The sequence below is a fragment of the Saccostrea cucullata genome, unplaced genomic scaffold (genome assembly GCF_032062105.1).
Source record: "Saccostrea cucullata isolate Sc308-1 unplaced genomic scaffold, CSIRO_AGI_Scuc_v1 ctg90, whole genome shotgun sequence".
Lineage (NCBI taxonomy): Eukaryota > Metazoa > Mollusca > Bivalvia > Ostreida > Ostreidae > Saccostrea > Saccostrea cuccullata.
The window spans coordinates 285,937-313,089 of NW_026940868.1; the positions used below are offsets into that span (position 1 = coordinate 285,937).

Here is a 27,153-nt window from a genome sequence, read left to right on the forward strand (position 1 = left end):
TTTTATTCCATACACCCTGAGGCTGAAGGGTGTATGGAATACAACCCGGGGTAAATTACCCTTGATTGGACCTGGATAATGAATTTATTTCCTATGTACAGTGGCGCCTCATTTATCCGGACGCTTTGGTTCCCAGGCAAATTGTCCGGATAAGTGAAGCGTCCGGATATCTGAATTCTATTGATTTCTCTTCCATGTGTACCGTATTTGTATTGTAACTCTTATATATACTTCAATGCTATCAAATAGAAATGATTTATTTTTTTAAACACTATATCTTTAGTATACATCAGCACTACTTTTACACTTTTTTCAAATATAATAAATATTTTTATAGCTAAAAACTAAATGCCGACTCGCGCTCTCATTGCCGGTGGTGTAGACATGGTTGTAGCTGGACAGAATGACAAACATTGGATATAACGCTGCTTATATGGGCAGAATTTTCATTACCCAGTTTAGTTTTTACTTTCTACTTCCTATAAATTGATGAACATAGCCAAGCGAATTCTTTGATTATACCCAAGTGAGCTGTCAATATCGAGTCTAATTTTAATTTGAACACTCATCCACACTAAATCTGACATAATAAAAATTCACGCAGTGATCATCCCAAGCGAAATCATTGATTGTCCAAAATTATTCAAATTTGATTGAATGTGTTAGGTTTTTTTCGATGATAACTGCCACTAATCTTCAGAAGAAAATTACGCTATGTGCACATGTGTAGACAACGAGATTATGAAACTACATGTATGTCGTCCCGTCTATAAATAGAAAAATATTTAAAACCAGCTCTGTACTAAAATTATAAATATCTCGCAGATAACAAATAACTGAATAGAAAATTGTTTTTTGTTACCAACACAGTTAATTGTTTATTTTCATTTGTGTATCGATCTCTCGTATATTATGACCATATCCACTTAGCATGCTTAATCTGTGGACTAATCATCGTAAGTCATTCATAACAGGTCACAGGTGATCGTCTTGTAAAAACAATCAATCCGGCCAGTGTTTTGATAACAATTATCACTCAGTTCAGGCGTGAATGTTGACAAGAATGGAAGTACAAATTAAAATTTACCGTCCGGATAAATGAACCAATTTATAACGTAAAAATACATTTTGTAGTAAAAGAGAGCCGTCCGGATACGGAACGCGGAATTCCGGATAAATGAGTCAAAATAACGTTGAAAAAATCCGTTCCCGAGAAAAATCGTCCGGAAGGTGAAGCGTCCGGATATCTGGCGTCCGGATATCTGAAGGTCCACTGTACCCAAATAATTCTTTAAAAAACTGTGTATCAAGCTATCGATATAAGATTTACTATATATTTCAATGTATATAGTGACATCATATTATTTGCTTTTTATCATAGAGAAACTATGCATTGTGACGTCATGTTTTTTACCCCCGGCTGAAGTTGGGTGTACGGAATTTTACACCCGACTTTGTAACCAATCAAAGCTTGTGTTACAAGCTATATAGGAAATAAAACTATATGTTATGGTGCCGTAAAATTTTAAACTTTTGAAATGTATCATGTTTATATCTATATATTACTTGCATGAAGTAAGACTATTTTTAAAATGTAAAATGTAAAATTTACGTATTACAATATTGTTGTGGTTATATTTAACGATTAGAAATCAAATTTAATCAAATTGATTATGTCGTTTAAGATATAAAATTAAATCCACAGGATCAAAAAATGGACTTCTCATTTATGTATCAAATAAATATTTATATAACAAAAATGTGTAAAGAGTTGACACCTCAGATCTGATACTGTTAAACGAGAAAATTTAGCGCAAATGCAAGTGGGAATGCATTGGCGCAAATAAATTTTAGGGCTTGCGCTTGTCATTTAAATATATAAAATGTGATATTTTGTCTTTTTATCCACACTGTGTTTGACTTTTTTGGTTAATCCCCCATATATAAGTAAACAATCGTTAACTTTACCTTGGTGTTGCAATAACATGGATGTGGCACATTGTTATAATTCATTTTATTTTTATTTTATTAAATAAAAGAAATGGAGGATTTACGCATTTAATTCTTATTAAAACAATACATGCGTTGAAAGAAAGTTTCTTGGATAAATGGTAATCATAACCTGTGTGCAAGATTAATTGCCATGCTTGATTGCATTGTTTACCTCGAGGCAATAGATGATTGATATGCCGAGAAGCCAAACTCTGAAAGTGCTAATGATAAGAATCGGATAACAACTACCAGGGTAACAATAGTTTAATGAAATTATAATTTGGCAGAACTTTGTCTTCCTACCATGTGCACTGCTAGTGTGTATATAAAACCCAACGACCCTTCGACATTACGTAATCGTGTGTTCCTGTTTACATGTACTTATGTAAAAATACTCGTAAAAGCTTTGAAATATTTAAAATTCGAAATCCATTTGCGCACAATAAATTTTAGCGTTCAGGGGCTCTTGTGCCAAAGGCGCTAAAATTAGTAGTGCGCCAAATATTCTCGTTTTACAGTAACAGGAAATTCAAAAATCTTTTGGGAAAAAAATCCATCTGCACATATGGTATAGGTAAATTTAGAGGCATAATATAGATTAAAATGTACAAGAAAAACCTTTGTGTATGAGTTGACTCCTCAATTTTTGTACACTGAGGAAAACTATACCTTAAATCACATAGGAAAACCTATGTACGAATGATATTAGTTTGAGTTGGCTTCTGATTTGCGTACGAGTTGACTTTTTGTGTACGACTCGGTTTGTGTATGAGTTGACTGTAAATTGTTTTACTTTCATTTTAAGTGCAGTCAATTTTAAAAACAACAAATCTCGTTGGTGGAAGCCATTCAAGAACTGCTTCTGGTTCAAAGAAGCACTTAAATTAGGTACATTACTACATTCATTTGTAGGGTAGGGTGGTGCTCAATCCAAATTTTGACATAATTGAACACAAAGTATGGGTAAATTAAATTCTATATGGGTTACTTTAAATTTGCTGCATTTCATATTTTCAAAATTAGATTCGGTTAATTAAAAACATGTTTTCTTTCGTATTTTACTGTTATTATCTGAACATCCCAACTATTGAGTCTGATTTTGTGTTGTTGTTTTTTTGGATCTTAAGAATAATGATGAGGATATCTTTTCAGGCAGCAAGGCCACTTATAAGTGTTTATGGAGACAAAGGGGAGACCACTAAGAACAATGTCACTCTGCCGGCAGTGTTCCGAGCCCCAATCAGACCAGACATTGTTATCTTCGTTCATTCTCAGATGAGGAAGAATGCCAGACAGCCATATGCTGTCAGTGAAAAAGCAGGTAGGAAATGTGAAAAAATTATTTTTAAAAAAAGAGGCAAACTTTACGGGTGTGATGTAAAATTTGAATATATTTGTACTTACTCCTATTGTTTTCTTGAAATTTAGATTAATTGACAAATGATATTAAAACTGCAAATTCTAACAAATAGAAAAAAATCCAGGACTGGGAATTGGAGGGGAAAAAAAATAATGGGAATTGGAGGGGGGAAAAATTATTTACAGATGTTAATGGCATACTACTAAGCAAATAAAATTTTACATAGGTCACCAGACATCTGCCGAGTCTTGGGGAACAGGAAGAGCTGTGGCCCGTATTCCTCGTGTGAGGGGAGGTGGTACTCACAGGTCTGGTCAGGGAGCCTTTGGAAACATGTGCCGAGGTGGTAGAATGTTTGCCCCGACTAGAACCTGGAGACGCTGGCACAGAAGAATCAATGTCAACCAGAAACGATATGCCATCTGCTCTGCCATAGCTGCCACAGGAATTCCAGCTATTGTTATGTCTAAAGGTAAAAATGATTTGCCTTATGTGTGTCAAATATCAGTATGTGATGATTGCCTTTGGTCCGTGTTTCTGAGATCCTCTGATTTAAACAAATGGCAAAGTCTGATACTGAATATCTTTGTATTTGGCTTATTTCAATGCAGTTTTGATACGATACAGTACAATATTTTTTAAAGCGATATGCGTTATATTGGATTCTTGATCAAGTCCATCAAAAAAGTCATACAGAATCATTTAATGCATGAACATCATAAAAACTAAATGTATTATAACCCCATTTCAAAGTTCATGCCTCAAAATCATTACAAATATTACTTCAAATGGAAACTTAATGACTGTGAAATCAACATGTTAAAATAAGATTATCTACAGGTAACTCTTGATGGCTCGAACTTCCATCTCTCGAAGTTCTTGATCGCTCGAAGTGAGTCTCCGATTTTTTCCCCTATATAACTAAGCAAATTTACTCTTGATTTCTCGAACTCTTGATCTCACGAAACCCTTGATCCCTCGAAGTCAAAATGCAGTCCCGCTATGCATATTCTATTGAAATTTACCCTCGATACCTCGAAGTGGCTATGTGTATACAAATTTACCTAATTAGCAACTTTACCTGGACATTTAAAAGCCCCAGGCAGAAGACGTGGGTCTCGTGAAACGGGATGTTTATTCAGATGACACTAATACTGCAAGGTGATAATTGATTTATAATTAATCTTATGATGCCTATATGCTATTAAAATAATTATCATTGACTGTATTACGATAATTTAAAAACGCAGTGTAACTGAAAAATTGTGTTTGCAGATTACAAGACGACACACATAATTAATTTTTATTTCGAATCAGTGTCAAAGTTTAACGAAATATGAAAATTCAGAAACAGCCTCAACATCAATATAACGACTATTGTTGGACAAATACTTACAGAACTTAGTTCAATGCACGTGTTTGGAAAAGTCACAATGCTATGTACCACCGCGGCGACGCTGGTAAAATGTATTCATTTAATGAATGCGAAGTATATGATGTGCGTATGATAAAGAATAAATAAATAAACATGAACTGACAATGTACAGTTTTTGCTTTACTCAGTTTAATAAACATTCATCTAAAATAAGAAAACATAACATTGTTTTATAAAAACCACGTTTGAAATGTTAGCACTGCATGAAAATCATTACATCCGGTAAGACTAATTTTAAAACCTGTCAAATAAACCCCGAAAATTCCGGACTCTTGAAAACTCGAACTCTTGATCTCTCAAAGTTTTTCATCGGTCCCGCGCACTTCGAGGTATTGAAAGTTACCTGTATGTATTTTGTAATAATTATATAAAATGTGCTATTTCAGTAATGATTATATAATTATTGGTCAGTTTTAATTCAAAAAAGTTAAATATAATCTTTAGTGATTGAATTTTCCATCATTTTCACAGAATTAAAAGAAAAAATGTCTGCCCAATACGTATTGGAAATTAAGTTTCAATATGATATGATTCTTGAATATCCGCTATTTTCCGACTACAATTGATATATTGATACAGCCCTACTGATTGAAAGAATTCAAGAGCTCAGGGCTACCTTTCCCAGAGCAAATGGAAAGAATCAGTGCCAAAGTAACTGATCTAGAAAGTGATGTAATGTAGAAGTAATTCATCAATGTTATACTAGAAACAAGAAAAGTGAAATGACACCACGAAAAAGTTTATTGCCACTACCTGAGCAAGTTGAATTCAGGATTGCCAATAATTAATACTCCAAACTAAATCTTGGTAAGAATGCATACCTAAAAACCTCTTTTTATTGTTGAAAGCATTTTACGTTTAAGAGTGAAATATAATTATATGAAAGGGAACTCCCAGAAACAACCACACAAAATGAATTAAACTAGAAGTACTTTGAGCATAGAGCTCACTATATGATACCCCCTGCCTCATATATCATTAAAATGACAAAGTCCATGTTTGGCTCTGGGAGACCCATATAAGAGTCAGTTCTTTATTCAGTAGTAAAGGGGGATTTGCGGATAAGAGATAGGCACCCTTCAATATCATTGAAAAAATTGCAGTGTAGTAGGGCTGGGACGATACAACTTTTTCTATATCGATACGTATCACGATATTTGAGCCACGATACGATATGTATCATGATATGTTTATTTGCTTACAAAATCTTTTTTTGCAATGAAATAAACAAATTATTTCTTTACAAATAATAATTTATTGAAAATAGTTGTTTATATGTTGTAAAACAAAAATATTTTACTGAAGTGGTGTTCATTATTATTTATTTCATATCTGTATATATATGTTTATATTTAGCTTATTTATTTTATATGTTAAATAGTGATTCAGCGATAGTCGCCGACGATCGAAAAATCGTCGTTGGAAGCTTGGCGATGCCGACAATCGATAGCTTAACAGCAAAATCGATTGTCGCTATATGTATAGCTACTTGAAACATATAGTGCTAAATCTTAATATAAATTATCTTTTTTCGTGTAGTGTACCTTTTTTTCTTTTGTACAAAGATGATACTTTGATTATTTTTATGCATCTTCCATGCATGTGCACACAAGTTCCCGATCGTCGTCTGAATAAACAGAGTATTTAAATGAGTCAGTAGTGAATAATTCGTAAACATGCTTTGAAAGTCATAATTATTTGATAAATCTAAATAAAATTCCCTTCCATTAATGCAAGACATCATTCACACAGGCAGCAAAAGAATTAAGGACGAAATAAAGCCATAAGAGCACAAAAATCATCCTTTAACCTGAATTTCCTCTGTTCTCACATGAAACAATATTTTCTACTTTCCACTCGCATTTTGTGTGTTACTTTTTTTTTTTTTAGAGTTTAAATATTAAGAGGTCAGTGAGAAGTTAAACACAAAGCTACTGATTTTTATTATATATAAAGAATTCAAAAGATTTTAGTATGTTATTTTTATTGTGCATATACCCACTCAAATGTGAACATTTTTGAAGGTAGACAACTAAGTTTTGTTTCTTTTCTTTTTCTATAGGAATAAAATTTTAATGAAATTATGATCTCTTAAAAATAAAGAAAACTTTAATCAATATTTTAAACTGTTCAATAGTTTAATTATAAACATGATAGATGTTATTTAAAAAATGAAACAACAATTGTCTATTAAGTTTATATCAGTTTAATAATTAAATATTATTAATATTGTTTTTCTTTGATATTAAAACAAGTGTAATTATCCTTTCCTTTAATAATGATAGAAAATCAGCAGATTCATTAAAACTGAAATATTGGCCTACGTGTTGTTAATTCTTATCAACAACACAATACTGGGCCTTTCATGATCTAAAAAAAAAAACATGAGAAATGTCCGATTATTTTCGATTATGAATCGAAATGGTGCGTCCGATTCGATTCGATAATCGATAGTATTTTTCCTCCGATTCTGAAACACTAATGTTAAACCCCAAATGTAAATTAACAAAGAAAAACAGAAATCATTAGATATTTCTTCATATGTATCAATATGCGTATCGTCCTCAAATATATCTCGATATATCAATATCTTGATATATCGTCCCAGCCCTACAGTATAGTATCAATAAAACATTGGGAATGGGAAACCTGAAATATGTTTCTGGTGAAAAAAATAAGATAGGAAATGTACAATGGCACTTGGTAACAAAGATTTTGTGAAAGTCTCAGTAAATTTCACTCAGTGATATAAGAGGAGTTGCGGATAAGAGATGGGTACCCCAAAGCGTAATGGACGGACATCTTGATCACTATATACCCTCCCGCTTTTCAAGCAGGGGTTATAATGAAAGTGCCGTATTATAAGTATGTGATAGTGTGATACATATTAAAGATGTTGATACCAATTTTTGGTTCAATTTTAATAAGTCTTAACACACAAATAGACTTTACTTAAATATGTATCAGTTTCTGATTTTTACATGATATTCCCATGGTTGCTAAAAAAGGAATTTCTTTGAAACCATTTCAAAACACTGCTCTTCTGACAGTTCTGGTCCTTTTCAGCAAGACTTGGTTCACAAGAAGACTTCACAATATTTATCTTTATTAAAAGTGCACACTAGTGTCATTGTAAATCTTCCTAATGAGTAAAAAAAAAACTACCTTTTGTAGCGAGTAAAAAGATGGGAAAAAATTTGTTTTATAATACAATCTAATGTGGTTTTAAAGCTAATCTGGTCAAGGCTACTAGATATAAGACAGGTCAAGTATAAAAATGTTATTAAAAGTAGCCTTATTACTAATACTTGAAGAAAAATTCATTGTTGAGCACTGTATTTTTGTAGGTCACAGAATTGAGGAGATCCCAGAGGTCCCCTTGGTGGTGAGTGATAAAGTAGAGGAGTTCAAAAAGACAAAGGAAGCTGTCGCTCTCCTAAAAAGATTGAAAGCATGGAGTGATATTCAGAAGGTAAAATAAATAAACATTGAATGAAATCCCCTACACACATTATATTCTAGTTCACTTTTACATAAGATTAAGGTGTCCCAGGTTAAAATTTCAAGAGCAGTTCCATTCCCCAAAAATTACGACTTAATCTGGACCAGAGTTACATAGATGCTGCATCTATCTATGCGCTGTACTAAATAACATGCTTAGGCCAAAGTTTTTTTTTCTCTTGGTTTACGATTCCGCCGACCCTATTTTTCCCTATTTACAAAAATAAAAATAATGTGTCTGACTTTAATGACACTAAGATCTACTTAGAAACTGGTCTGACTTAGAAACTCTCTTAATCCGAAATTTTCTCGACCAAACGACAGTTTTTATAATTTACAACACAGATTGTCAAACCACATGGCGGGACAGCACAAGGACCAACCTAGGGGGCGACTCGCTTACAGACTGTTTCTGTACTATTAATGACCAATGCATCGAATACTCCGTCGGAACCCCTCTAGATTTTACACCTCCGGGTATGAAAAAGTCCATCGTTACAAGTTATACACAAGACGCAAAACAGCTGGACAGCTATCGATGTCATGCCAAAGATGTTGGAGAAGATTTTAGATCTTTTTATTGTCACATGATTAATTCATGCTGTGAATACAGACATATTTTTACTGTTAAATTGTGAAGTTATTAATTTCTTAAGAAGTCACACATCGGATCCGATAAACATAAGTGTAGTTCAATCGGTATGCAGAAGTGCGTCAAAACTTTTATTAGAAAATGAATTCTATATTTAAAACAAAGTTTGAAGAGAAATTAACAAAATTATGACTATGCCATAAGTCTGGAAATCTAATGAGAAGTCTGGAAATCTAATGAGAAGAGAAATTTTAGAAGTTTAAGGTTGTGCTACTATGTAAGAAATGAAAAAAAAAAATGTTTGATAAACAATTTATCTGATAAGAAACTTTTACATTTTAATTGTGACACGATAGCGGTGTTTTTCTTTGAAGTTTACTGTTCTGTATTAGCAATACAGAACGGGACTGTGGTGGGCGGAGCTACTTTCCGTTCTGCATTAGCCTTGTTTACAGCATTGCATTTGCCAACTATTCTGTATCTAAAATACAGCACGGTCTAAAAATAAATCTGATTCAATTTAGCAAAGCTAGCACGTACACATAATAAATACTGATGTTTTCCTATTATTAATTTTTAACAAATACCCGGTATTTTCCTGAGAATGTAGAATGTCAAAATTTCTAAATCACTTTTTAAAACTTATTCCACACAGAATCTACACGTAATTTCGATCGAAAGTAAAAAGAAAAATCGCAATAACGGAAAACATCCTCTGTACCTAATTTTCAACAATCCACACGAAACGGAAAATTCGCTATCACGGAAAAAATCCTTCTCGCTGACGACAGCCACACGTCTCTTTCACTTCATTTTAATGTCGCAATTCAATTTGAAAATAAAAATCCGTGACATCAAAGTCCATCGAAGAATTTTCTGTAAATCCTGTTTTTGTAAATCTAGTTAAACCGGGATTTTAAGATCCCTGAAATAAATTATGATAAATCTCCATCTACAATTATAACAATAGATCCCAACAATTACGGTTAAATCCTCCAATTTATCCATTAAGACTGACTATCACTCGATTACGTCTACCCCCTTAAATTGTCAAAACATATCTGACCGAATTTTACGTTTTCCGTGGAAATATATATACTGCGGATTCGTACTCCCCGTCGGGGCCTCATCTACAGAACTCTGGCGGAAGTTTGGACGCTGCAAAGTTATAAAGTGGGCGGAGCTATTTTTGATTGATCGTGTCACAAATCATTTAGAGAACTCGACAGGTTCTGTATCGTAGATACAAATTTGGGGGCGGAGACTCGTGCTTTCGCACTCGTCTGCCCCCAAATTTGTATCTACGATACAGAACCTGTTGAGTTCTCTAAATAATACTTGTAGTACACATAGTAGTAAATTTTATTTAATGTCAATGTTGTTTTATTAATTTTTTCTAGATATTTATATACCTTGTAATTGGGGGAAATTTCTTTTAAGATTCTTTTTCTCTTATTAAATCATTTTACATACAATGTTTATACAGAAAAATTATTGAAATGTTTGTAATTCATAAACAATGAAATAGTTTTATAACGATTAATGTGTGCCACATACGCTCCAAGAAATCTCCCTAAATTTCAAAACTTCTCCCTAAATTTCTTTGATGGAGATATATGTCTCCTTAAATTTTGGGTCTTGGTTAATAAATTATTGGTCCCTGGACACACATATCTTAAGGTAAAAGTTTGTTGTGAAAGCAGTCCATGACTTTCAGAGTTTCCAAAACCTTTTTCATATGTGGAAAGGTTGACCAGAGAATAGCAGATTCACTTAATTTTACCCTTGCAATGTGTCTATTATGGAAACATGGACTTGAAAGTCAGAAGAATGAAAACCATGAACAGTAACAAGGCATCTGCATACATTTCAATGCTACTGGAGAAAAAAATATGTCAAGGTTCCAAATTATTTTTATTTTTATTTTTCGACCGCCCAACGCATATTTTTGTGTCAAAAAATCGTAAACCAAAAAAAATAAAAACTTTGGCCTTAGGATGCTGCATCTAATCTATATTTTATGGCTGACTAAAATGATAAGTCTTGAAAGCAGGTCCAGTTTCAAATGGCTATAAATCCTACTTGCATATGCATGAATGCACAGTTTTATACTAATTTAATTTTTGGCCAATAATTTGTCAATAAGAGTTGACTTAATGCTGTCAGTTGATTATGATCTTCAACACTAGCAGTTCCTAATAAATAGTAGGTTCATGTAGCTGCTAATGATGATTTGCCTTTGGTCCGTGTTTCTGACTACCTGTGATCACAACTAAGGCATTATTAGTCTGAACTTGGCAGATATTTTTATTGGATAATTCGTTGTTACTTTCATGTAAAAAAAAAAAAAAAAAAATGATGCATTTAAACTAGCTTGTCAAAAGTCATGTTACATTCTAATTTCTACAATAAAGCAATTGCTTTTTATAGAATAGCATGTCTTATAGATCATTGTTTACTCATGTTTTTCATTTTTTAGAGTTAAGATATACACTGTATGTTAATTCAATGAAAATATCATCCTTGACAAAAGCACCTGCTAATTAGTTGAATGATATCAATCCAGTCAAAACTCTTGGAAATAAGAGACCCAACTTTTGATGTCACCTATACTGTATGTTAATTCAATGAAAATATCATCCTTGACAAAAGCAAACCTGCTAATTAGTTGAATGATATGACAAACGGCAATGAGTTTGTTAAATTTCGGTTTTACCAGCAGTCAAACGACAGTTCATAGCTGTGACTTACAGCAAAACTCTTGGATGGTTTATTCAGTTGTGAGTAGTAGAAACTTTTGATGTCACCTATATCAGTGTATAATAAGGAATATGAAGAGCAGTGGATAAAACATATATTAATGCAATCCCTTGGCGAGTGAAAATGCTTTCATTGAAGACATTTAAAATGTACATTGTTTCTTTTAGGTGTACAAATCCAAACGATTTAGAGCTGGCAAAGGTAAAATGAGGAACAGACGAAGAATTCAGAAGAGAGGCCCCCTTGTTATATACAACTCTGATAATGGAATCTGTAGGGCATTCAGAAATATCCCTGGTAAGATTTCTTTTAAAATCCTTTAAAGGAAGTTTATTTGAAGTAGAGAGCACAGCTGCTAATGATGAATTGCCTTTGGTCCGTGTTTCTGAAAAACTGTGATCACAACATAGGCATCTGTATTCTGAACTTGCCAGCTTTTATACATAGGCAGTTACTTCTAAATTCATAATTTTGTTTTCATAAAGAACGTATTTTTCAGGCATAACCCTCATAAATGTATCTCGCCTAAACCTACTAAAGATTGCTCCTGGTGGTCATGTAGGAAGATTCTGTATCTGGACTGAGTCAGCTTTCAGTAAATTGGATAAATTGTATGGTACATGGAAGAAACTGGCTGCAGAGAAAAAAGATTACAAGTAAGCCAGTCTGTTAAGAGCATTCCTTTTGCAATTTTATTTTGATTTTGTTCAAAAATGGAAATTTGTTCAGTATTTTGGGTATTTTAGGTCACTTGTACCTGAGTCAGAGGCCTAAAGGTTTTCTGATCAAATATGTTCTCTGTTTTCCCTATTTTATCTCCTCCTGCAAAACCACAAGGTTCTTGCTTTTACAAAACTTGCCACAAAGCATCTCTGGGTGAATAGAATTCAAGTCCATTCAAATGAAGACCCAAACCCTCTGGAAAGTACCTCATTGTGAAGTCACAGTGAAATGATATGAATTAATAATGAAACTTCCAACTTCATAAAAAAAAAAGACTTAGCCAATTTTCAACTTGTAATTTGTCCCAGTCACAAGGACATTGCGTCCTAAAATAGTTTGTTTAAAAAAACTGATTTTAGTTGTTTTGAAATAGAAAGTGATTGTTCCATTTTTTTATTTCAGCTTACCTAAACCCAAGATGACCAATTCAGATTTAACAAGATTATTAAAGAGTGATGAAATTCAGTCTGCTTTACGGTTACCCAAGTAAGATTTATTAAAAGATATATTTTTTATATGACTTTGAACAGTGGAATTGTATGCTGTAAAGATTAGAAAGCATTTCAGAGTTGATGAAAAATTTCTTTCAACAGAAGAGACAATAACAGAAGGAGAGTTCTTAAGAAGAATCCTTTGAAGAATCCTCGCGTGATGAACCATCTGAATCCATACAGTAAAGTGATGAGGAAAGCTGCTCAGAATGTGGAAGCCACTCGCAAGGCTGCCCGTCAGGCTAAGCTGGATGCTAAGCGCGGGGTAAGACATAAAGATGAGGACAGTTTTATAGGTTATGATCAGTTCAGGGAAATCCCTATTGTATTGCTGATGAGGAAGAAAAAGCTTTCCTATTTTTATGAGGAAAAAGCACGTCAGACTGAGGCAATGGTTTTCTGATTTGTTTTATTGGTGAATTTCAAAACTCAAAAGTTAATTTTTATCAAAAGTAGAGTAGATTTTGTTGAAATGAATTCAAGTAATGTATGAGAGAAAATGAGTGGAGTATAAAAAATAAAAGGTGATGAAAATTGACAGCTCCAAACAACATACAATAAACAGATATTGAAAGCTGTCAAAATACAGAAATCATATATCAAGTGTTTACACAGCTGTCTTTGCTTTTCCATCTGTTAGGATTTTCATGTCCAGCTGCTTTGTATCAAACTGTGACTGGCCAAGGACCATCAAACCCTATCTGTTGAAAGGATGAGAAAATTATGCTAAACAATACATGAATATCACATAGTAGGGTTATAAAACCTTTTAACCACAAATATTATTTTACTCTTTCATTGTGTAGCAAACAAGGAAAGCTCTTCCATGTTTTTAGCTCACCTGAGCCAAAGGCCCAAGTGAGCTTTTCTGATCACATTTTGTCTGTCGTCCGTCCGTCTTTAAACTTTTCACCTTTTTATATGCCCATCTTAAGACGGGACATATTATGTTATACTTTGTCACGGCTCATAACTTTAATACTCTTAGGCCTTGGATTATCAAACTTTGTCATCTGATGCTTCTTGGGTAGAAGGTGTGTCGCGCACAAAAAGTAGGTCGCTCTGACCTTTCATTAAGAAGTTATAGCCAAATATGGAAAAATCCTTTCCGGCCCATAACTAGAAAACTATAAGACTAACAATCATCAAACTTGGCCAGTTTATGCATCTTAGGTAGAACATATTATGTTATAGGCTTCGTGTCCATCCGTCTGTCTGTTAGCTTTTTCGTTTCCGGCTCATAACTTTAATACTATTAGGCCTTGGATTATCAAACTTTGTCATCTGATGCTTCTTGGGTAGAAGGTGTGTCGCGCACAAAAAGTAGGTCGCTCTGACCTTTTATTAAAAAGTTATAGCCAAATATGGAAAAATCCTTTCCAGCCCATAACTAGAAAACTATAAGACTTACTATCATCAAACTTGGCCAGTTTATGCATCTTAGGTAGAAGGTGTGTCGCGACCTATTTCAAGGTCACTGTGACCTTTAATTTAAGTGAAATTAAAAAAAAAAAAGTGTCTTTTTACTATTCATTTAAGCATCCCAAATAATGTAAGAGTATTGCTCTCTTCTTATTAAAAAAGTGTTAAATCAAGAAAATACTTATTTTTTTAAGCATATACTTGACAGCAATCTATAACAAATATAATGTATGTTAGAGAAATCCTACCTCTCCCTTGAGTGTAATTATCAAGCACTGGTCAAGAAGAATTTTGATAACAGAAAATTGCATGTCAAATTAGAGAGAAATTAATGAGTTTTGAGTGTGAGGATCTAACTGATAGAACATCAGTGTTATCTACATCCCTTGGGTATTGGGCAGATGGGTAAGCCTGTTGGATTAAAAGTAGCTCTTGTTGGCTAGCCTAAGTTTTAAAATGAATTTGATGAAAAGTAATTAAAACTAATTTGATATTGCATAATAGACTAATCTGATATTATATAATATTATTAATTTAAAAACTAATTTTAAGGGGTGGGGTGGAATCAGCATTTCCATATGAATTACATATTAAAACCTGTAGGACATTAAATCTCAACCAAAAAAATCGTTGAATATTTTATATGTTTAGAAAAAAATTTATGGTAGATAGTGCAGGCCCATTCATCTCTTGGTAGTAATGAGTAGACAAGTATCCAGTTAAAGATTAATTAATGAGTTTAATGTAGGAAGGCTAGCTGATCAAGCGGCTTATCTGTATCCTTTGGGGATTAGACAAAAGAAGTGCAGGTCAGTTTATAGCATATGTCATTTGATGGCCAGGCCTTTTCTTTTCAAAATTAATTTGGTATAGATGAAGATGTTACGACTAATTTGATATTGTTTAATATGATGGGCATTTGACATTAGGTCTAACACAACCAGCATAGAAATCTATTAATGATGTAATATTTATTATAATTAATGCCTAGATAACAGGAAATGGATAAATATTTGAAGGAATGGAAAAATCATGGAAATCTTGGAATCAAGGATGACGTGATTTTCTTGCACACTAAAATGTTCAAGAAAATTGTATTTTTTTTGACGGGCGTATCATGCTGTGGCGCGGCACTTTATTGACTTCTTCTCAAGAACCACTGGGCCAATTTTAACCAAACTTGGTACAAAGCATCCTTGGGTGAAAGGGAGTTTAAATTGTTAAAATAAAGGACCATGTCCTTTCACATGGGAAGATAATCAAGAAAGCCACAAATAGGGTGGGGTCATAAAAAAAATCTTCTCAAGAACCACTGGGCCAGGAAAGCTGAAACTTATGTGGAAGAATCCTGGGGTGGTGTAGATTCTAAATTATAAATATCATGACCCCCGGGGGTAGGGCAGGGCCACAATGGGGAATCAAAAGTTTTACATAGAAATATATAGGAAAAATCTTTAAAAATCATTTTCTGAAGAACCACTGAACCAGAAAAGCTGAAACTTATGTGGAAGCATCCCGGGGTAGTGTAGATTCTAAATTGGTCAAATCATGACCCCTGAGGGTAGGGCGGGGCCACAATAGAGAATCAAAGTTTTACATAGAAATAATCTTTAAAAGTCTTCTTCTCAAGAACCACTGGACCAGAACAGCTGAAACTTATATGGAAGCATTCTTGGATAGTGTAGATTCTAGATTATAAAAAATCATGACCCCTTTGGGTAGGGAGGAGCCACAGTAGGGAATCCAAGTTTTACATAGAATTATTTAGGAAAAAATCTTCTTCTCAAGAACCACTGGACCAGAAAAGCTGAAACTTATGTGGAAACATGCTGGGGTAGTGTAGATTTTAAATTGTCCATTGAGTTTTGGAAATAAAATTTTTTCTCAAAATAAATTTTTTTCCCTACCTACCTAAATCAGGGGACAGGAAACAAAATATGACCTGGGGGGTAGGGTGGGGTCACAATATGTATAGGTCACCTTGGGCATCACACCTGAGGGGTGGGGCCAAAACCACTAAAATTCATGCAATCTTTAAAAATCTTCTTCTTTACTCCTGAACAACAAGCAGGCAAAATAAAAAATACTCTTGTTTCCTGTCACCCGACCTATCTTCTTCTCTGCTCCCCTACATTTTACCCTCCGACCCTAAAAGTTTTTATCACATTTTTATTTTTTGGGTGACTATTTTCCTGAAATACTAAAGTCGACCAACAATATTCTAAAGAACTAATACATCACAAGTGTACAGGATACCTTTACTTTATAAAGAAACTTGCTTTGTAAACTGTTAACATACTGTTTTCTTGTTATTTTATGCTATATGTTCTGCATTCATTGAGTTTTGAAAATAAAATTTTTTCTCAAAATAAATTTTTTTCCCTACCTACACTTTTTTTGGTCAGGGGACAGGAAACGAGTATTTTTTCTTTTGGCCTTACTAGTAGGGCTGGGCAAAAATATCGATATTTCAATATATTGCAATATACAGCGACTAAAAATAGCGTATTGCAATACGATTTTGTAATATCGATATATTGGCAATATACTCAGATTAAGGAATTTTATCATTAAATATAAAAAATGACTTATGAAAGGTTTTTATTAAGCCAAACAGTAAGACAGAAGTTGTTTAGGAGTATTTCAGAGCATAACTGAAATAAAATCAACGAGATTTTTTTCTGTGTTGGTTACTTATCATAGTTATTTACATTCTGCATGTAAATTAACGTAAATATAGTAAGTAAATGCCATTTTAATTACATTTAAAATATTGCAATACATATCGCAATACAGTTAAAAATACATGTATCGTAATATATCGCAATACGAAATCTCGGGCCAATACCCAGCCTTAATTACTAGTGGGAAATCTGGTAAAGAATAGCATGGTCAAAGCTACTCAAGTGAGCGATGTGGCCCATGGGCCTCTTGTTTTCTACTCCAGGGTTCTAGACAACTTCAACTATGTTAAAATTACAGTTCAAATTTGGCGATTTTTTTCCACTCATTGGGAAAGTTTCAATTGGGAAAAAAACAGAAGAACAAAGGAGAATTTTCTCTCATTTAATCAAACGAAACGTATTTTGCATTTATTCCAACTTAATTGCCTATTACTCTGTGTTTTAACGAATAAGCAACAAGAACTTACTATTTTTTATATCAATGTCCCATGTTTTCACATTTTCATGCTTTCAATTTGTCAAAATGTAGGACACTACATGCTGTTTGCACCACAGGTCCGCCAAATTACGACTTTTTAGCTCACCTGAGCCGAAGGCTCAAGTGAGCTTTTCTGATCAAAATTTGTCCGTTGTCTGTCGCTGTTGTCGTCGTCGTCGTCGTTGTTGTTGTTGTCGTTGTAAGCTTTTCACATTTTCATCTTCTTCTTGAGAACCACTAGGCCAGTTTCAACCAAACTTGCTACAAAGTATCCTTGGGTGAAGGGGATTCAAGTTTGTTCAAATGAAGGGCCACGCCCTTTTCCAAGGGGAGATAACTATGAATTAGAGAAAAATTATTGCCATTTTTAAAAAAATCTTCTTCTCAAGAACCACTGGGCCAGGAAAGATGAAACTCATGTGGAATCATCCTCAGGAAGTGTTGTTTCAAGTTTGCTCAAATCATGACCCCTGGGAGTAGGGTGGGGCCAAATTGGCTGATCAAAATTTTACACAGGAATATATAGGGAAAATCTTGAAAAATCTTCTTCTCAAGAACCACTGGGCCAGGAAAGATGAAACTCATGTGGAATCATCCTCAGGTAGTATAGATTCAAGTTTGTTCAAATCATGACCCTCAGGGGATGGGTGGGGCCAAAATGGCCAATCAATGTTTTACGTAGGAGTATATAGGAAAATCATTAAATATCTTCTTCTCAAGAACCACTGGGCCAGGTAAGATGAAACTCATCTGGAATTATCCTCAGGTAGTGTAGATTCAAATTTGTTCAATTCATGACCCCCGGGGGTCGGGTGGAGCCAAAATGGCCGATCAAAGTTTTACATAGGAATATATTTAAAAAAATCTTTAAAAATCTTCTTCTGAAAGAACCACTGGGCCAGGAAAGATGAAACTCATTTGGAATCATCCTCAGGTAGTGTAAATTTAAGTTTGTTCAAATCATGACCCCCTGGGCTAGTGTGGGGCCATAATGGCCGTTAAAAGTTTTACATTGGAATATATAGGAAAAATCTTTAAAAATCTTCTTCTGAAGAACCACTGGGCCAGGAAAGATGAAACTCATTTGAAATCATACTCAGGTAGTGGAGATTCACGTTTGTTCAAATCATGACCCTTGGGGTAGGGTGGGGCCAGTATGGCTGATCAAAGTTTTACATAGGAATATGCAGGAAAAATCTTTAAAAATCTTCTTCTCAAGAACAATTGAGACAGGAAAGATGAAACTCATGTGAAATTATCCTCAGGTAGTGTAGATTCAAGTTTCTTCAAATCATGAACTCCGGGGCTAGAGTGGGGCCAAAATGGACGACCAAAGTTTTACATAGGAATATATACGGAAGCCTTTAAAATTCTTCTTTTCAAGTACTTCAAAGCCATGATTAGTAATATTTATATGGAACCATCCTCAGGTAGTGTAGATTCTAGATAATTCGTTCAAATCATGATCCCCTGGGGTGTTAAAATTCAAGGCCCCCCCCCCCCCCCCAACCTCAGTAAACTTTCAGTTCTGATCTGATATGTGCTTTTTCCTAGCCGATGTGCTCAGGTGAGCGCTGTGGCCCCTGGGCCTCTTGTTTTACTTTCAATTTAAGCAGAAGTGAAACAATTAGTCAACTTGTACAATGTTTCATTTAAAAAGAGTTATGTTGTCGTAGTCTATTGCTTCACAGGTGAATTGGGAATTTTTAGTCCCAAATTGGGAAAAATTAACGTTTTTGGCATTGGGAATGGTGCCATTTATCGGTACCAGTTATATAAGGGAGAAAAAAAAAACGCTGAATTTAGTTGCAATGGGCAGGATGTCAGCCAGTGACTATTAGTTTGCATTTATATACTGAAAGGAAAAAGAAGTGCAGGGTAAACTTTTGAGGTGAAATAATTTTATTCCTATATTATGGACCTACCGTAATTTTTGGATAATAGGTCGATACTTTTTTCTCAGAACCGCTGGGGTCGCCCAATATACGAATTCGACCTTTCTAAGGCTCAAGATTACGAAAAGTGCCCCCAAATCAATAAAATTCACGTCAATTTCAAAGCAAATCTGTGCCACTTTCATAACTTTTTTCATTATTTTACACAGAAAAATTAATGCCCAGGTAAACAATAAAATATTTATTCTATAGCTTTCTTACAAAATAAATTCCATTAATTATCTGTTGATGACAAAAGAAAACAACATTGCTTCATCTATTAAATAATTCCTCAACGTATTATCCATTAACATCATGCGGTATCCATCTTGTGAAGTTAGGAAGTCGCTACCGTTTACTAAAAGTAAAACCGCAGCCGTATCAAAATTTAAAATACGAAAAAATTTTCAAGATCAACTGTAGTGTTTTTACCATTTATTAGTAGCGATAAATTGAAATAGTATATTAAATATTTTTTATTGTCTTAAGCAAAGAGTTAGTAATAAATACGGGTGACAGAAATATAATTTACATTGAATTACCGGTATACAAAGATTGACTTCTAACAGAATTTTAATTGTCTGAAAGATAAAGGGATTTACACTGTGTACGCAAAGGTGTAACACCTGTTGGTTTAAATGCCTACGGGGCATGATTATAACAAACCCACGTGCCGTTATAGGGTATTGGTGTTACACATCATTGAACAAACAAAGCCGTGAAATTCATGTTGACAGTCAAATTGTGAATGTACTCTCAAATTAAATTTATAAATTAAACTTAGTAGAGTGTTAATATGATTTCAATTCTTAACTGTTGCTTGATATATACATTCAATGGCCATTTGCGTGTTTTAGCGAATCCCTTGAGAAGAAAAATAAAAATGGCGGACATCGAAGTAATTGTTGTCCAACGGTAAATAATGTCTGAATAAAGTTAATAGGAATGTGTCCAAGTTGTTCTGAAATCGGAATTACTATTCTTTGGTCTCGGGTATTTCCCAAATATTATAGCTGTAAAATAATAATGTATTTACGTGTTATTTATGCCTTTGATTTAACAACGGTGTGAAAACTACGGAGGCATTGAACAGGCAAGTTGGAAAAAAATAAGTAGTAACACAATTCAAAGAAGTTTTAACTACTTTTTTAAAAAAAAAAACTTTATTCAAATTCTGTACTCATTAAAATACCTGTTTAATTTCTTGATACGTTTATGTCACGGAATAACCCCGGTAATTCTAGGGGTTTACCTGTTCTGATACGTTGTATCTGCATAAGAATCTTTAGAAAACGGGAAACAAAGCCTCGTCCTATATAGTAAGTTCGTCCTATCTTAGGATTTTTCAAAAATTAAGGCTGAAAATGAGCCTTTCGACCTATATACCCCATCGACCTATAACCCAAATATTACGGTATATTACATTTAAAATCTTTTTAATGAAAATATCAAAATTCCTTCGGATTTTGCCCCATAATTCATGAGTTATTGAAACCCGTGACGATGCCCCCCAAAAATGAAAATTTAAAATTATCATCTTCAATGTCTCTCTGGTAAATCTGTTACAGCCTTGATTCTTCTTTGCATGGAGTTCATCAGTGTGTGAATCCTTTAGCTTCAGGACTGTAGCTCTCTGCTTGAGAAAATTTTGACGGATAAAGCAGAGAGCTACAGATCCATGCATTGTAAAAACCTTTGATTTATGCTGCCGATTTTTGTCGCTCACTTCGAGTATTATTTCTGGTGTTTTATGTTTTTCCCCAGCATTATTAATGATACATGATCATTAACCACACATTTAACTCCTATTCCTAAATGTTTATTTACCTTTCAACAGTTCAAGGAGGTTTGTGGATGTGTACTTAGAAATGGGAATCTTTTAAACCGTCCATAAAGGACTGTTTTGGACCATTGAAAGTTAAATAAAGTATCAATGATTTGAGTAAAATATATTATAGGTTATTGAACTTATATTAGTGAATATTGGCACAAGTTGGCTGTACAAATGCACGAGCTTTGAGTGCATTTACAGCCAACTCGTGCCAATATTCACCAATATAAGTTCAATAACTCTTTTATTATATAGCTAAAACATTTCCTCATAATTTATATTAAGTAGTCTAACTAAAAACTCATATTAATGATTTTTTAGTATTGCTATTCAAATTAACGCCTGTTCAATATCGCATCATTCCGATGACCCTAATGAACGTTATGATTTGCTTATTTAGATTTTAACGGGTCTAATACGTACTAAATTTTAATAAATAATTTCATTTTATGTGAAGAATAAATACATCTTACTTAGATGCCACTTCCTTTATTTGATATAGCTCGAAGAATTTGACCAGACGACTTTTTTTTGGTTTACAACAGGGCGTTCGATATTGAACGCTCGTATTTGAAATGTTTCAGGTGTTTATATGTAATACAAACTCAGCGTTCAATAAAACGTCAAGATATTGATCGCTAAAATTCTATGGATTTTTGGTAGTATTTTATTAGAGACTATTTATTAGCTATATAATAAGATTAATTATCGATTACTATTCTAAGAACAAAAGGAAAGCATAAACTACAAGAAATTATACCCGAAGTGAGCGACAAAAAATCGGCAGCATAAAATGATATTTTTTATGTAAGGAAAAATTTTGTTTATACATAACCTTCAAGTTCTTCATGTGTACATTAGGGGTGTGCAATATTACCGGTATATCGGTATATTGCGAATTATCCACCATGATAATATATCGCGATATGAAAATCAGATATCGGTATTTCACAATATTTATAAAAATATATAAAAATCTCCTTCATTGTAGAAACTGCTGAAATAATACTTGTAACTGCCTCAGGCTTTTTCAATCTCGTTAAAACAATACTTCGTCAGCTTTCAGAGAAAGAGACAGAGAGGGAGAGAGAGAGAGAGAAAGATAGAGAGAAAGAAAGAGAGAGAGAGCATTTAATTTACTGTTGCAATTTTAAATATCTTACTTTAAATATGATTTATAATTAATTATAAGACTTTAAAATAAAATTAATAAGAAAGATAATATGTTAAACATTTCTAAGGGTGTATACCAAGTGCACTATGGTTCTCGCATCAAATCTACACGATCGACATCGCGATGAAATGTCAAGTTCAATATACATGTTCATATTACAAGTAAATGGTCATCCGTGTTTTCACTTGAAGTAGTGTTGCTCTAATTATTTTTTTTATAACTTTCATGCCATTTTAAACACCTTCATGCTATACCAGGAGCACATTATATTAGACCAGTAGATCTATACAGGCCATATTTCCTGATCGTTTGTCATAATGTGAAATTGGGTCGGGTTAGAGTAAACACCAAAACGCACCAAAATAGGTCACAATTTCTTTCTGGCTTTAATTTTATTCTGTAACTACAATATTTGTTTGTTTTCATATAGTATGTAATGTTTTAATCTTGAATAGCATTTCATGCTACTTCATTAACCCCCCCTCCCCCCAAAAAATGAAAAAACTTAATATAAGGCCATATAAAATTAATCTTTATTCATCCCCGCCCGCCCTTCTCAAAATGTCCCGCCCCGATGTTTTTTATTTTGAATATGGGTATTTTCATGTATTTTTATTCAGTAAGAATTTGGGTCAAAGTTTAAGAGTTATCTCCCGTCTGTATTAAAAGTCGCGTGTCGCTATTTATAGTAAAAAAGCCATGTGAAGAATGGAGAAAAATCGGCAATAAAAACAGTTTAAATATGCAAGGAAAAGATAATTTGTCAGTATAGAGAAGGCAAAAAAATAGTATAATTATAAACACATATAGATACCATCACTGGCAGGAGCAAGTATTTAGAGAGATTGTAACTAAGTAAAAATAGACAAGGAAAATGACACCTGGTATATAACGATCTCCAGCTGTGTGACTTTGCTTTGAAATAAAAAAAAACCTACAACATCGTAGACAGACTTAAGAGAAGGCCTAAATTTTTCAGTAGAATAATTATTAGAACATTTATATAGATTTTGCAAAATAAGAAGTCACGCACACACAATTTATTGGTATCCCCACCTCATTTTGTTCAGGGTGTGCCGTATAATGTGTACTTGATAATTTGTTAATTAACAATAAATATTTAATTTTTAAAGCAAAAATTTTCTTTAAATATTTAAAAGAATATGAAAAGAATTAAATCTATTCTTCTTTGCATTAAACATAATGAAAAAAAAATGTGAACTGGGCGTCCATTAATTGTTTTGTTGATACTTATATGTAAATTAACAGTTATAAAAATTAAAAAATAAAATCCGCCCACCCGCCCCAATTTTTTAGCAAATGAGGATGAGAATCTAAAGATTAATTTTACCTGGCCTATTCTGTATAAACTTTTTTTTCAATTTGAAAATTCTCCATGGGGGTTCATTTTGTTTTTATTATTTTAAAATTATTATTTTACCTGGTATTTGATTAAAAGTAAAGTGTTATAATTATGTGTGTAATTAATGTATTATCCCTCCTCCCCCTTTAAAACAAAGATAAATTTGAATAGTCTTTGAACTTGACAGCATTTCAAACATTCTGCTCGAATTTATTAATGATAATTAAAATCTACAATATATTGCAATATATTGCAATATTCAAAGTAAAATATTGCAATATATCGCAATATGGTTTTCACTCGCAATACCCAACTCTAGTGTACATAATTTTTTCCCTTATACATTTTGTTAGTTATTGTACTACTAATTTAACATTCATTGGGTGAATCCATGTAGAAAGAATTGCAGTGTAATTTTGGTTAAAGTGGGATAAATCTAATCGAACTTGTAAAAAATAATCATTGTTTGACACTTAGACAAAGAAGCTATTTTTAGAAAGATTATCTGTCTTAGGAACCAGTATTTCATGTCCATAATGCATGGATCTGTAGCTCTCTGCTTTATCTGTCTGAATTTTCTCAAGCAGAGAGCTACAGTTCTGCAGCTATGAATCCTTGAAATAAAGATATTATTCAACCCTTTCATTAAGGCAGCCTGTAGTTGAAAGAGACTAGCTTGGGCATTTTGAACCTTATCTTCCACTCAGTCCCACAGATGTTCAATGAGAAAAATATGGACTTTACGGAGAACAGTCTAGTGGGTAGATGTGATTGCAAAAAAGTCTTAACAAAGCCAGGCTACATTGGGCTGGAGCGCATGCCCCAGTGAGAGGGAAAACTAACGTAAAGTTGACCAGCTCAAAAATCCAAGTAGTTTTTGTGATAATAAGGTGGAATTAAACAGCTGACAGCATGAATAACCCCGTCTTGACATTCTCTGTTATGCATCAACTTTATCGTCACGCTTGGTTGAACTATTCATGTTCTCTCTGATGATGGTTAACTTTAGACATTCTATTGGGGGAATTTACAAGCAAGAAATCCATATTGTCTGTAAATATTGAAAAACAATGTATATCTCTTAAATGGTACAAGAAGATGGCTCACTAAGTTGTCGTCATCAAGTTGCACATATTTTTGGCTTTTTAGCACCGTACCTACGTGATGTCATACGTTTCAAGGTTGAGTAAATGTGAACACTGAAACCAAGATTCTCATCTGACTAGTATTCATTATTTTCGGTCATGTGATCAAAAAATTTTGCTTTTTATGTTACCCTGCATTTCTATTTCCTTTCAGTATAGATAAATGTGTCATAAACATGCACAATGTGTATTTGTAGTTTCATCTTACCTAGCTGATGGTACACTTAATTTCAATATTGAGCTTTCTTTTATCCTGTAGATTAAAACTGAAGCCAAGCCAGCTGCCAAGAAAACAGCAAAGACCAAGCCAGCAAAGAAGTAAACAGAGGATAGTAAATGGCAACTCTAATCTGTATGACTGAACATTACTAAATAGTGTCAGGATTTAATTTATTGTTGTCCAAATAAAGTATCTTCTGGTTGATAAGTGTGTTGATGTGTCTATTTTGGAAAAGGTATGTTTACAAGGAATCTTTTAAAAGAAGCACTGTTCAAAACAAAAAAGCCAAAATCCTCAAAGCTGGTACAAAGCCTCCCCGGGTGATCCCAAGTGCAAGCCCCTCTCCAAGGGGAGATAATAATTAGGTAAAAATAGGATGAGTTTATGGAAACATAAAAAAAACAATGTGGAATTTCCCAGGGTACTGTAAATCCTGAATTGTTCAGTTCTTGGTGGCTGGTGAAAAGGTGGGGCCATGATAGGAAATCACTTTTACATTGAAATATATGATAATCTTTTAAAATCTTTCTGAAGAACCACTCAAACAGAAAAACTGAAATGAAAGCTTCCTGAGTTAGTTTTGTTCCAAACTGATCAAATCCAGTCCCTTGTGATGGAGGAAAGGGTTGCACAATGTAAAGGAATCAAATTTTTACATGGAGATGTATAAGAAAAATCTTCTCCAAATGCACTGGATCAGAAAAGATAGAAGTCGAATGCCTCTTGAGGAAGTGTAGACTAAATTGTCAGATCATTGCCTCCAGCATGGGGTCACTAAAGGTAATGGAAGTGTTACATTAAAATAAACATGTAAAGGAAAATCTCAAACACTGGATCAAAATAGCTGAAAATCATGGAAGGATTCCTGTGGAATTGTAGGTTATTCAGATCATGATCCCAAGGTCTAGGGTGGGGTCACTACATGGGATACAATTTTACATTTTTATGCCCCCACTGGGAGAATGGGGTATACTGTCTTACCCTTGTGTTTCTGTCTGACTAGCAAATTTTCATTCACAGTTTTTACAGGAACTACTGATTATGCTTGAAATTTTAACACTTTCTTTGCTGAGGCATGCTATATAGTGGGATTCATTTTAAGCTCACCTGAGCTGAAAGCTCAAGTGAGCTTTTCAGATAACCCTTCTTCTGTTGTCTGTCCTTCCTTCCATCTGTAAACTTTTCACATTCTCAACTTCTGAAGAACCACTGGGCCAATTTTAACCAAACTTGGTACAAAGCATCCTTGAGTGAAGGGGAGTTTAATCGTTAAAATAAAGGACCAAGACCCCTTACTGGGGAGATAATCAAGAAAAGACAAAAATTGGGTGGGGTTATTAAAAAAAAAATCGAGAGATTTACTGGGCCAGAAAAGCTGAAACAAATGGAAGCATCCTGGGGTATTGTATATTCTTAATTGTTCAAATCATGACCTCCGGGGATAGGGCAAGGGTCACAACAGGGAATCAATTTTTACATAGAAATATAAAGGGAAAAAATTTCTTCCCAAGAACCACTTGGCCAGAAAAGCTGAAACTTATATAGAACATCCTGGGGTAGTGTAGATTCAAAATTGTTAAAATCATCACCCCTAGGGTTAGGGTGGGGCCGCATAAGTGAATCCAAGTTTTACAATGAAATATGTTTGAAAAAATCTTCTCAGGGACCCACTGGGCCAGAAAAGCTGAGATTTATGTGGAAGCATCCTAGGGGTAGTGTAGATTCTAATTTTTTCAAAGCATTACCCCAGGGGTAGGGCGGAGTCACAATAGGAAATCCAAGTTTTACATTGAAATACATGTATATAGTAAAAATCTTCTCAGGAATCACTGGGCCAGAAAAGCTGAAATTTATGTGGAAGCATCCTGGGGTATTGTAGATTCTAAATTGTGAAATTCACGACCCTCGGGGGTAGGGCGGGCCGTACTAGGGAATCCAAGTTTTACATTGAAATGAATACGAAAAAACTTCTCAAGAGCGACTGGGCCAGGAAAAATGAAACTTATGTGGAAACACGTTCGGTAGTGTAGATTCTATTACATGTATGA

General features: G+C 33.8%; 1 protein-coding gene and 1 non-coding gene across 2 annotated transcripts in view; both read left to right on the forward strand.

The window, feature by feature from the left end:
- LOC134256521 (large ribosomal subunit protein uL4-like) overlaps window positions 1-25,312 on the forward strand; it is a 36,541-nt gene extending 11,229 nt beyond the window's left edge. Inside the window, exons 2-9 of the mRNA XM_062739174.1 lie at window positions 3,145-3,313; window positions 3,579-3,824; window positions 8,135-8,259; window positions 11,808-11,937; window positions 12,140-12,296; window positions 12,766-12,849; window positions 12,957-13,119; window positions 25,145-25,312. Coding sequence (XP_062595158.1) covers window positions 3,145-3,313; window positions 3,579-3,824; window positions 8,135-8,259; window positions 11,808-11,937; window positions 12,140-12,296; window positions 12,766-12,849; window positions 12,957-13,119; window positions 25,145-25,207 — 1,137 coding nt within the window. The 3' untranslated portion in view covers window positions 25,208-25,312. The remainder of the gene's footprint in view (window positions 1-3,144; window positions 3,314-3,578; window positions 3,825-8,134; window positions 8,260-11,807; window positions 11,938-12,139; window positions 12,297-12,765; window positions 12,850-12,956; window positions 13,120-25,144) is intronic.
- On the forward strand, window positions 3,859-3,930 carry LOC134256560 (small nucleolar RNA SNORD18). Its single transcript, XR_009989742.1, has one exon. It is a non-coding gene; the product is annotated as a small nucleolar RNA SNORD18 (small nucleolar RNA).
- Window positions 25,313-27,153: the final 1,841 nt, after the last annotated feature.